General features: G+C 50.5%; 1 protein-coding gene across 4 annotated transcripts in view; it reads left to right on the top strand.

Moving 5' to 3' along the window:
• The window catches only part of SRGAP3 (SLIT-ROBO Rho GTPase activating protein 3), a 137750-nt gene that overhangs the window by 70684 nt on the left and 54208 nt on the right, over positions 1-12858 (top strand). For all 4 annotated transcript variants that reach the window (XM_064519249.1, XM_064519247.1, XM_064519248.1 and 1 more), the window contains exon 3: positions 8330-8492. In XM_064519249.1, coding sequence (XP_064375319.1) covers positions 8330-8492 — 163 coding nt within the window. The remainder of the gene's footprint in view (positions 1-8329; positions 8493-12858) is intronic.

The raw sequence follows: 12858 nt of genomic DNA, 5'->3' as shown, positions 1-12858 counted from the left end.
CTTAGTATTTTTTTTCCAGACTGCTTTGTGCCTACCCCATGCAGACTCCTCTGGACCGCTTCCCCTTGCCATTATTTTGAGGAGGCTTTTGATACCCTTAAGAAGTACGGTGTCTCCAGCTTGTGCTTTGTCCCTGTGCAGTCGGGTGCGGCAGGCTGCGGTGGTTGTGCAGGGCTGCTCTTGTGCCGTTCACGACGACTCCGGGTTGACGGGCCCCTTCACGCCTGTATATGCAATTATTGTTCCGCACACGGTAGTAAAGGGAGGTTTCCTGGAGTCACCCTGCCTTCCTCTCCGTCGATTCGGTGGTGGCAGGTGGGATGCAGACTCCGGCCCCGGCGCCGTCTGACTCGAACGTCTCCGATAACCAGGAACGAGTGCTGCAAGGCTCCGGCTGCACAGCGTAGCCGGGTTAGGCGTGGGCTGACCTTCTCTGGAGGACTTCGTGGTGAGGACAGTCCTGCTGAGCTCCAAGCCCAGGAGCCTGTGAACGCGTCGCCGGCACAGACGGCACCATCAAGGACAACTCTGCGAGCTCGCGGTGCGCAGCGAGCCCGGCGCTCGTCTCACGCGCGCGGAGGCTGAGCAGCGGCAGCCTCCACGGCGGCTCAGACGCGTTCTTGGCGTTGGGGGAAGCCACTGGGATTTGAATACGTGATCAGCTGCAGCCGTCGGAGCGTCGCAGGCTGAAGCACAAGCATGAGGCTGGATGGGGCACGCGGAGCTCGGCGAGGCGAGAACCTCTGGAGGAGCAGCTCCGGCTGTTGTTGATGCTTTTGCTTTAAGGCGGTGGGGAGTTCTGGGTTCGAATTCCATGTTTCTTTTCCCTGTTTATCCGTAGCGTGAAAACCTGCTCTTGCACAAGGAGCAAATCCGAGTCTGAGGTTACACAGGCTCCACCGTGACCTGTGCCCCCGGGAGCCCCCGGCCAAACCCGTCCTCGGCTCGGGGCGGTGGGGGTGGCCGCAGACCCTCCCGGGACAGGACCGGCCCAGGCTCGCGCACGTTCCTGGCAGGAAAAGTGTCCGCTGGAAAAGGCAGTTTCTCTGAAATTGGTATGTTTTATGGGAATTAAAAAAAAAAAAAAAAAAAAGGCATAGGTGAAACATCTGAGACGGACCGTTTTGGCTTCCTCGTTTAGAAGATCTCAAAATGTTTCAGTTGGACAGCGTAAAATAGTTTGTTTCAGTTGTATATTTTTTTTTAATTTTGATTCATTTTTGATCAATTTGCTTTTAACGTTAAATCTAATACATGGAAGAACAGTGCACAATTGTTTCAGTGCTGTCAAAATGGAACACGTCAGAATAACGAATTGCTCCAATTAGGTGGGAAATATTCATTGAAATTTCCCCTGAAAGAACATTTTTCTCACCGCCTCTGACTTTGGGTGAGTTGGGGCGTGAGGCTGAAACGGGGATGCCCTTCGGCATGGCCTCACCCAGCCAGGCCAGGTGCCGGCACGCTCTCTGCGGTGGCACTGGGCGGCTCCGGGGACTTTTCCGATTACCGAACCGGCCACGCGCTGCGGTTTGTGGAAATCTTTGTCGTCTGAGGAGTGAGATGGATTAAGACCACAGTAGATATTCAGCATATGTGAATATATTCACGTTATGCCTAGACATTTCATGTTCGCCTTGGAGACATTTGAACCATTTTAGCAAGCAGGTTTCCTCTGGTGCAGTTTAGTGGACAAAACGCAGAATAACAGCCTGCATGGCAAACGGCTCTTTTCTGAAATGACAGTGTCAGCGGTGTTAATAGAATGAAATGGGGGAAAAACTAGATTTCCTCTCCCTTGTAAGGCATTCAGAGGATCGCCAGGGATGTCCCATTCCCCTTGACGTCTTCCGAAGCATCCCGTTTGGGAAGGACCAGGCTCGGGCTCCCGCAGAGCTTGCCCGTGTGTTGCGGGATGTCCCCGCGTGGAAGCGCTCCAGCAGCCGCGCGGGATTTCCGAGAGCCCGCAGGAGCCTGGCAGCGGGTCCTGGGAAGCGGAGCAGAGCCGCGCTCGGCGCGGGGTTCCGTGAAAACCTGCAGCTCGTTTGGGCCTTTCCCTGGAGGGCCCTTGCTGCCCGGGTGAGCGTGACGCGATTGGGGAAGAAACTTAACCCGGGGTTATTTGTGTTAGGTTTGGTTCATAGCCCAGCGCTAGCTCTAGCGCGGCTCTTTCCATTGCTCCTGCAGCTCTTCGCAGTGGGGAAACTTATTGGGGAGGCCCAAGGAAACGGCAGGGTCCTCAGGAGGCTGCGAATAGAGGCCGTGCTTCCGAAGTCCCGGTCTAGTGGGTTGCTGTATATTTTCTATGAGAACGTGTCTAGCAAGGGCGGTGGCGTAGTCCGGACCCGCCGTACAGCGTTCGCATCGTCTTTGATGCTGCTTCCCGCCATGGCGGTGACCTGCTCGGTAGAAATCTTCCTGGAGGACGGGTGCAGGTGCAGCCTCAGATTTGTCTTCCTTCCTAGAGGATTTATAGCAGTATCTTCTAAGTCATTTAAAAAATGCAGGTAGAGGCGGGTGAGGAGGCCCCGCGCCCGGTCTGTGCTCCGCGCGTAGCTCACGGGACCGGCGCGCCGGGCGGAGCAACGATGCTGGTGGCTTTGCGAGCTGTGTCTCGGGGCGATGCCCGCGCCGATGGGGACAGCGAGTGTCAGACACCGCTGGAGGGAGGCGACCGGCGTAGAACAAGGATGGGGTTGACTGAAAGCTGATTCTTTTCTCTGCTTTAGCGGACGAAGCCGTCCAGCCTCCGCTTTGCTCAGAGGGCTCAGCTGTGCTGTGCCGAGCGGGATGCAGTGGAGCAAATCAGCCGGTGCAGGGAGCCCAGCTGAAACCTTCCCTCGTGTGTTATGGGAAATAGGAGCAGGAGCAACAGATCTGGGCTGGATAAAAAAAAATTAAAGCAGCCAATCTGTAAGGCGCAGTGCCAGTGCTAGCAGAAGCTGGACATCAGGCTCATCTTCCCCCGTGGACCGAGGGCCGTGGGATGCCGGCGGTACCCGAGAGGTGGTGGAGGACCGTAACCAGCCTGCTGGGAAGGCGGTGGTGGGGCAGGGACAGGCGGGAGGGACACCTGGGCCTCCCCCGTCCGCGTGGCAGCACCGGTCTCCTGCCTTCGTTTGGCTCCGTCCTCACCCTGTGAGCGGGGGGATTTGCGGCTCCGTTCAGGGACCAAGAGGCTGCTTTGGACGCTGGCTTGTACCTCGGCGAGCAGCGAACCTGGTCGTGATCATGCACCTCTGGGAGCTGCCGGGGTGTCTGTTCTCATCTGCAATTGCATCCCTTTATTATTTCAAATCTTTGTTTAAACCTTAGTCTATTGAGCTGATTTTAGCCTTTGCTTAAACTGCTGATGGAACGTGCTTGGCCGGTCGTGCAGCGCAGTCCCGGTTTGTTGCGCTCAGCTGCCCAAGCCGGGGCTACCTGGAAGCGGCACGTGAGCGGGACTTGATGCAGACGTGATGCGTCTCGGAGCCCTTCTCCGCGCCGTTTCCTCCAGCGTTACGCGCTGGTTTGGTTGAGCAGGGATCTGGCGTTTGCTTTCTCCCGAGGAATTTTCCCCGGCCCGGTTGATTCCCTGGCAATGGTCTCGTTTCCGGGCTCTCGGCCGACCTTCGCGTCGTGGCTCCCAGCTGGGTTTGCCCTTTCTCTCCGCTGTCCTTGGTTGCGGTAGCCAAACTCAGCAAAGCAACGGAGTGTGACAGCTGCTTCGGAGCGCCGACGTGCTGGCTGCAGTTCTGCTTTTCCTTTGGATTTTGTTTTAGCGGTTGGATGAGAATGTACGTAGGATTTTTTCCTGATGGATCCGGGAGGCTGAGTTTGGGCTAATGCAGCTAGGTCAGCATTGAAGCTCCCAAGGATGTTCATCAGTTTTTAAATGGACATATTATTGTATTAATTGCAGTAATATATTATTAAATATGAGGAATCCTCAGAGAGGATGGAAAATGAGCATTACAAAATCAGGCTGTTTATTTTCTTTGTGTTATTTATCTAGTTTACTGCTGTTTCTTTCTCCCTTTCCTGACTTCAGCAATTTGTCTTGGGGAAGAGGAATGTTTCCCTTCTCATCCTGAGCGGTGGATGGTGAGGAAAGGTGCAGGCCTGAATAACTGACTGGTTCTCTTCAGCTTTGGCTGCTCTTCTAATAGCTTTTTCTCTTCCAGTAGCCACTAAATTGCTCACTGTTTTGTCTCCCAACTGTGAGACAGATGCCAATGCCAGAAGTAATTTACTGGAGTGCTCATTCTGTTTTTTCTGTATTTATCTTTCATGCTACATCCTAAAACTCTAACTTCAGGGACTATAAATCTGCTTTAACTGAGAAGGCAAGTCCAAACAAACATCTGAGGCCCTAGAGGCCAGAAGCTCCTATGAACACATGCTGCAAGAATCTGGCAAAAATGCCCTCTTTTTATCAAGGAAAATGCTCTGGTGTATGCTTTAGCCTTGCCTCCGCCCTGCTTTGAGCACCTCCAAAATCTCGTTTCCTACCTCACCTGTTGCCCCCCTCCTTGGTTGATGGGCTTTTTGTGCTTGCAGTCTCAAGACCCACGAGAGGTTTACCGCAGTGCATCGATAGCCCCTGCCTAGGAATTAAAGCTTTTTGGGAAGTCCAGATAGTGTTTTGATTCTATTAATTGCTTTAATCCAAAGATTTTAGCTAAAACCACATCTCGGAAGGTTGCATTGGTCCATGTCCAGCTGTTTTGAGTTGGGTCTCTCCTGCCAGAATCCCCCCAGGCCACGTCACCTTGCGTGATCTCCTTTGCTGATGGTTACAGGAATGGATCGGCACCAGGTGACAGCGGGGCGCGGGGAGCTGAACTGCTGCTTATCTGTATCTGGCCTCTGTAACCCCGGCTAACGACGGCTCTTTCTCACAGTTGGCCTCCCAGAGGGTTTCTTTCCCGGACTCCCAAGCCAGCTGTGCCGGGGGTTTTCTTTCTCCCCGCAGGGGTCTTGCTTTGCATGGGCTGTGGGATTTTCCCATCCGACTGCACACCGCGGGCTTCGCAGAGGTCCGTGCTGGGCTCCGTGACCGCTGCTCGGTTCTACTTGGTATAAACGCAGATGCCAGCAGCTTGCCCTCTGGGCCAGGATAATGAAGTTTGGAAAGGAGCAGGCTGCCTGCTCCTGGACGGACTTTCAGAAACTTTTTTGTGTTTATTTTGTCCCTCCTGCAGGGGCAGGTTCTCCGTGGAGGTCCACCTGCGACCAGCCTCTGGAGCTGGTTGTGTGCAGAGCCGCAAAGCGGCACACGCCTGTGCACACGCATGCACACGCTTCCTCTGCGTGCAAAACCCCGAGACCGGCTGGACTGTTGTTTAAATGAGAGCTCCTAAGATCCCTCTCTAGAGGTATGGACTGGTGAGCTCCGACCGCAGGGAAGGAGGAATCTGTTGTAGGTGCAGGCTGCCGAGGAGCTGCCTTCGGTCGCGTTGCCGTCAGGCTCCTGCACAATTTGCACTTACTATAGCTGCTGTCGTGGCTGGTTAAGTAGGGGCTGAACTCTGGACCGCGAGAGAGCTGGAAGCATGGAGTGCTGCACCTCGAAAGAGAAGGAAAAAGTGCACGCAGTGCGGGCGAGCGCAGAGGATGCGTGCAAAAACATTTCCTTCGGCCTCTTACCCAAAACTGGGAGCAGTTGCAGGTAAAGCTGTCTGGGGTGCATTGCCCCAAGTTGGAGTTCGGGTAATCGGATGCAGAAGTGATCGAGTGACGTGAGTTTGAGTTACGGGGTCGCTCAGCGGAACAACAGCTGTTGTGCCGGGGTAGTTCACCTCCACCTGGTGCCATCTCTGCGTCTCGATTGGGATGATTCCCGTTTCCAGAGCAGAACAAGCATTCCTGGTGAGTGGTGTGGATGTGGTTGTGCCTGTCCGAGACTTCAGAGCTTGCAGGAACTGTGGGAACTTCTCAAGGACTTAGCTTGCTTCTTCCAAGCATCTACAACAGCATTTACCCACCTTAAAAAGGCCTTGTGCAGATCTAGCTTGGGTTTACGAAGCATTTTAAAATCGTTCTCTTCTGGGATAATATATGGTGTAAAAATATTGTATGTATTCAGTTACTCAGAAGGCAGTATACCGGAAAATATATTGCTGGATCTTTTTCTCCCTTTCACTTTTGGTGTAAATCTGCAGTTCAAGTTGTGGTTAATCGTGACTTTTGCGTTACTAGTCAAGTGGAGCGTGAAACTTGGAAAAGGTTTAGACACACAAATTACTAGTTTGTCTCCCCGGCTAACTGGGATTTTGCCAACTGGGGGTGTGTACGAGGAGAGGAGAGGGATCCGAGTGCCAGGCGCGCGTAGCTGGAAACCCTCCCGGCAGAGCCGTGGGTCCCGGCGTCCTGCACAGCTGGGTGCCGGGCGGTGCCGAAGCTCCGTGGTGCACGGCTTCTGGACGCAGCTGCCGGGAAGCGCGGCACGGGACCTGCGTCCCCCTTGGCTTGCGTGCCCACAGCAGCTGGATTAGGGAGGAAACCCATGGCTGCTTAGCGCAGGCTGTATAGAAAGGTGCTTATACATTGGCTGAAGTGCCAGTTTGTGCTTGGGGTCAGCATCAGAGCGTCTTCCTTCCGCAGAAAAACATTTATTTTGCCGGCGACGGAAAGCTGTAGGAGGCTGGTAAATAAGGACAAAGCCGTGGGAGGAGGAAGCTTAGAGCAAAGAATGGGAAATCCTTGGCTCGCTTGAAACCTTTGCGTCTAGTATTTAGACTGAGAGCTGCTGTGTTGACGGAGGTGTTTAAGGCACCTTTCCCGCAGGAGCGAGGGCCGGAGGAGGAGCGCAGCGTCCGGCCGGGGGGACGTGGCGCTGGGCTCGTAGATGCTCCGCGTGCGCCGGTCGTTCCTCGCTCCGTACCCCGGCACGGCCCCTCGGGGATGCCCCGCACCGTGCCCGCTGCACGGCTGCTGCTCGCCGGCGGCAGAGCCGAGTCCCTGAGCGAGCCGCGGCGATGCTGCGCTTGCAAACTGGGCATCTCGCCTCGACCTGCAGCTGTCGGCAGGGGTTTCTCGACAGGGGTTCAAACCTGAGCACGTCCAAGACCTCAAAGTAAAAGAGAGAAAACACCGTTGTTATGCTCTGAGCAAGCCGTTTACCTATCTCTATAAAGTAAGAAGTAACGGGATGCACAAACACTGCTTTCTGCCCTGGTTGTGTCCTGTGTATCCGGATTGGAAGCGGCGAGGCTGCACCTTGCAACAGAAGTCAGATGCTCTCTCTTTTGGTGCCTGAGGTTTCCCAGTGCTCTGGAGTTGCATCTTCAAGCTTGCCCCACAGTGATGAAGATCAGATTTTTTGTTGTTGTTTCATAAAAACTGATTCTGTGCAGGATGTTTCTCTAGGAGATGGAGCTTAAAGAAAAACACTGGTTATCCCACGACTGGCAGTATAATTGATGGCTGGTAACACGGTGTGGGATATCGCCAGTGATGCTGCAGTATTTAAGATGGATCACTTCTAATCTGAATAAACACAAAGAGACTTCTTCTTTTCCCATTACGTGTTTACTGTGCTGTGACATTAAACCTCTGAACCCTGATGAAGACCCCATATGGATACCGAGGAATTAATTAGTAATGGGTTCAGTGATTCAAAATATCTGTGTCTAATGCAAACAGCTATGCAAACGTTTTCTTGTGAAATTGGAAGGCTACCTGAAATGCTTGCACCACAGCACAAGCAGAAGAGTGTTGGAAGGGAAAAGACCTATTAAATACCCTGTTCCACCTTTCTGCTAACAGAGCAGTATTGGTTACAGTGTGCAGCCTGGTATCCTGGCTCTGCAGCTGTGCTTCTCATTTGATTATGGCTCCCGTCGCTGTGGCCGACTCCGCAGGCTTCCTGAGATTTCTTGACGGCAGACAGTCGGCCTGACACGCTGTTTCTCCTGCGGAACGGTGCTCTTTGGCACTGCCCTTGTCCGCCTTCCAGGCTTTGCTGTTCCACGCCGCTGGAGTTTCTGCTCCGCTGCAGCCAGCAATCGCAGGCCTGGGCGGGAGGAGGTCGGGGATGTTAGCAGCGCAGGATGCTGCGAGCAGATGTCCGTCCTGCAGATCAGCAGGCTGGAGAAGCAGGCTGGGGTTGTATCGGCTGTCGTGAGTGGCAGTCGGGAATTTGACCAGATGTTGCAGTGGTTTCTGAGGAGGGGAAGGAGCAAGGAGGAGCTCGCGCTCCTCTCCGAGGGCAGGATGAACTGCGCGTAGCAGATTTATGCTCTGGAGGAAGGCGATGTTAATATGTTAATGGTATTCATTTGAAAATTAATTGCCTTTCTGAATTGTTCATTTGGCCTTTTGATTTTTTTTCACATTTCCCTAGGAAAGATCAGCACCTGCTTTCCCCTGTGAACTGCTGGTATCTGGTTCTGACGCAGACCCGGCGTGAGAGCAGAGATCATGCTACCCTGAACGACATTTTCATGAACAATGTCATCGTCCGACTGTCACAGATCAGTGAGGATGTCATCAGACTTTTTAAAAAGGTAACCAAAGCAGTGATGTAGTTCTGTTCAGTCAGGATCCATCCTTACACTTTCCTCCAAAAAAAAAAGGAATTTTCTGTGGCTTTCTGCACAAACTGGAGGCTATTTGAAGATGGAAGATGAATCTGCTTACTGGGCATTTATATTTTCGACACTGAATTTAGCCATATTTTTGTCATGGGAATGTTTAGAATGATAAAACTATTTAAAGTGTCTTGGTGAAAATGCAGACTTTAAGACAATTAGAGAATATTGTGATCCTGGTCCAACAAGGCAGTGGGAATTTTGGCAATGAAAGTGGAGCCAAAGTTGCACCCAGAGCTGCAGTCAGCCATTTCAGCGTCTCAGGCATGCCCATATCCCCCCAGAACAATGAAAATGTAAATAAGTATTAAAAAAGCCAAGATGGTTAAACAGCAGAGAAAAGTAACAGGACTTTCTAAGAAGTACATGTCGTGTCTGAATGAGCAACATAGAGAATAGCTTAAACTCTGAAAAGTGAAAATGTTCAAAGCAATATAAGTCAGGCCAAATGAGATTTTCAGAGACAGCTTACTAAAAGCATAAAAGCTAACGAAAACTTCTCCAAAATCACAAGGAGGAAGCCTGCCATGCAGTGTGAAGGGGGTGTAGGTTACTGAAGTGCAAAAAAGAACAAGAGGTAATAGCAAAAAGCTGACTGAATTCTTTATCCTGATATTTGTTATGGAAAAGCTTAGACTAGAGATTTTCTTTGTGGGGGAACCAGTCTGAAGAATCTTCTCCAGTTGAACTGTCAGTAGATGTTTTAGAGCAAATCCACACAAGGGATTATCATTTATCATTCTTTCCAGATAATACTTACTCAGCAGTGTTAAAGACACTGAGATATGAAATGGTCAAATGACTAGCCGTGATGCGTAACATAATGCTTAATTTGCCATCAGTGCCAGAGAAATGGAAGGTGGAAAATGTGTGTGTGTGGTTTTTTTTCATATTATTTTTTTAAGAGTCCTGAAGGGCTTTTCAGAGAAGAGATCAGCACATCTGACTTTAAAAACAGGCTGTTGGGTGAAACTTTATTAAGAGCAGAATTAAGAGACATTCAGGCAGATACAATGGAAGAATCAGTGCAGCTTTCTAAAGAGAAAAATCATGCCTCAGAAATCGGCTGGACTTTTTAAGGGAGTCAGTGATCATGTGGGCAGGTTGGCCCTGTATCTTCAGTGTCTTAAAGGCTTTGGAAAAGGTGCCTGAAGTTCTTAGAGAAAAGAAGCTGTTGAAGAATAAGGAGTAGTTTTTTGGCATTAATGACTGGTTAAAAGGCAGGAAACAAAACAAAGGAGATTTTCAGTGGAGTCCTTAATAGGTCGTTTGGAAAAGGGATGAATAATAAGCTGACAAAGTCCGCTGATGATACAGAATTGTTGGTGATAACCAAATTCAAAGTGAGCATCAGAGACTTGCAGGGGTCTCACAGTAGTGGGTGAAGTAGACCTCACGGTGAGGTAGGCTAGGATTCTTCAGTAGAAAAAGACAACAGAATTACATAAGACAGTAAGACTATAAAAGGTCATAAGCAGTTTGTAGAAAGTGAATAGAAATCAGAACTTGATTTTTCCTGATAATGTAAGTTGTGGATGGTCACCAGGCTCCAGACAGAAAGAAAAAGTAAAAAGGAAAGTACTTTTTTTTTAAAAAAATATTATTAATATTATATATATTGTATTATACCTGGAATAGTGTGGATTGTTGGTTTTTATCCCAGGATGATTTCGAATGCCAAATGTGTAACTTGGGTTTTGAAGCAGTTGGACAAACGTGTGAAGGAGTTACCTATCCGCAGCTATAAAACCAGGGTCCAGGTGCTGCAACTTCAGGCTCGAGACTTCTGCCTGCTGGAAGTCATCCGCATGCGCGGTGGCACATCGCTTGCCCTTTCCTTCCCTCCTCTCCTAGGCAGCTGTTAGCAGCTGCCCCCGGCGATACTGGCCTGGGCTAGAAGGACCTTTTGTCTGGCTATGTTGTTGTTCTTGTATTTATCCCAATTTTTGTAGCTTCTTTCCCAGAGGGGTGGCTGGACAGTTGTAGTGAAGTGAGCAGGGCGAGTTCTGTGGCATGTCTGACTTCCAAGTAGTAGAAATGTGCTAAAAACAGTTGTTATCTAAAAATTTTAGCCAACTAGAGAGTAAACTTAATGTGATATTTCATGGGCAGAGTCCTCTAGTTTGTAGATTTGACCTAGAAATTAAGCCATAAGAGCAGGTTTGGGTGGCTGATCTGGTAGGGGATATCATCCCTTTTCCTGTCTCTGTGGCCTCCAGCAATTGGACAGATTTGGGATTTATTGGTTAAGTCAGTTCTAAAGCAGTCTCAAAATCTCCCTCCCATTTGCATTTTACTGTGAAACGTGTTTTGAGATGCGAATTAAGACTTTCTGCGTACCCTTCCTAAATCCGTGAATGGTGTATCTCATTTTGAACTACAGTAGGACACATCCAGCCGACATTCAAGCAAGGGCATAAATACGGTGTTTGAAGAATTTTCCCCATGGTAAGTCAGTCCACCAGGACAAGATGATGAAATATTTCATGCATTCGGCAGAATTATTTCTTCGTTTGCTTTCGCTCCCTTCCTCCCTCTTCCTTTCTGAATTTAAATTTTAGCTGTAAGACAAAATGCTTGTATTTTACGGAAATCGTTCCTCCTCGTTTCTCCCTCCCCCGTGCGCTGCCGCAGAGGTGAAGCGGTATCGGCTCCGTCTGCAGCCTGCCACAGCCAGCACCGGCCTTTAATCAGGAGGAGGCTGCACGGTTGGGCTGGGGAGATCTGCGATTTCACTTGCATTTGTCCCTCGAGGTTTGAATTGTGGTAGGACTCACGTGTCCGTGGAAATAATGATCAGCTAAATCACCAAAAAGGCTTGTTTTGTGTCATCATTGGCCCTTAATGTGGGTAGGGCGGCTGACACTTCTGGGGAGAGGCTGGTCGTTTCTTTAACCTCTTGTGTGCTGTGCCCAGAAGAGGACCTGGGGCTGCATTTCTCCTTTTCCAGCAATGTTTTGGTGAGAAGATTTAGGCGTGTGTATGGGAGTAAGAGCATCTTGGTAAAAGGCTTGTTAAGACGTGCAGTCTAGTCCTGCAACTGGTACTAGATGGTTCGGGGATGAATCTTTCAGTGTTTTATCTGCTCTGGGTTTGAATACAGCGAGCGGAGTGCTGCAAGCTCTTCTCCTGGAGGGACTGTGCTTTGGAGGACTGCTAGGCAAATCATCCGGCTCCGGAAGGGTTAAGGGCGTCTGCAGTGGTGGTTCAGCTGTTTGGTTTTGTTGTAGATTGCTCTTTGATGGTAAATTAGAGTAACGTTTTTTTCCAGAGATGTCACTTTTAATTCCTCCCATCTAGAATTTACTAATGGGTTGTGACATGCTGTGGGTACACAGAGGAGCTGGAAGGTTTTGTGCTTTGCACTTTCATTATGTAAATGCAAACAATTGCAGCAAAGACACGGCTGCGCAGTGTCTGGGGTACGAGGATGTGCATAACCGAGAAGCAGTTGATCAGGAGGGGGGTAATTCGCCAGCAAAGATGCCGAGCGCTGAGCTGCCGCTCCCCGTGCCTTGCCTGGACGCGCGTAGCACCGCTGTGGGTCGTTCGGCAGTAAACTGGGGCTGTGCATTTTGTTCATCTCCACTGAAGTGTTTTACCCTCCCAGTGACCCGCAGCATGTGGTCTGCTCCGCTCGTCCTGACGTTCAGCCAGTCGCCGGTTAGACCCCCGTTTCACCGTGGCCGGCTGGAAAGCCTTTTGGCCTTCCCCAGACCCAGAAAAGAGGGAAAAGTTTGAGGCTCTGAGCTAGCGGGGATTAAGTTTTTAGTGTTTTGAGTTGGAGAGATTTAGCTGAGCCAGCGGCAGGCCTGATCTGCCTCCAGCTGAGGCCAGTATGATGGCTCGCGTTGGCCTCAGCAGGACTTATGGAAGGTATAAAAGGGATCATCAAATGATGGAGGAGGAGAAGTTATATTACATTTCTCAAATCGTTGGCAAATTTGGTTTTGCAGGCTATAAACCACCTCGGAGCTGGAGCCCGGAGCTGGGTGGCCTCTGCTGCGGCTGCGTTTGGAGCAGGACAGCTTCGCACGTTGTTCGGCAGTGCTTGTGCAAGCCGCAGTTGCACCTCTGCGTTGCAACGATGCCGTGAGGTTGCTTGCTTTAATCTTAAAGGAAGCAGTGTTTTCTCCAAAGCTGAGGGAGGAATTCACGTCTCACTGCTGCTGGATGAACTGCAGGATGATGTGTTTTCTTCTGCAGAATTCAGTTAGTGCTGGTAACAGTCGGGTCGGGGTGTTTCTGTCTTATGTGTCCGTTTTCCGTTTTCCACTTCAGA

Source organism: Dromaius novaehollandiae, chromosome 12, assembly GCF_036370855.1.
Source record: "Dromaius novaehollandiae isolate bDroNov1 chromosome 12, bDroNov1.hap1, whole genome shotgun sequence".
In the NCBI taxonomy this organism is placed as follows: Eukaryota; Metazoa; Chordata; class Aves; order Casuariiformes; family Dromaiidae; genus Dromaius; species Dromaius novaehollandiae.
The sequence above is the reverse complement of the archived record's forward strand: the minus strand, read 5'-3'. Positions and strand labels throughout refer to the sequence as shown.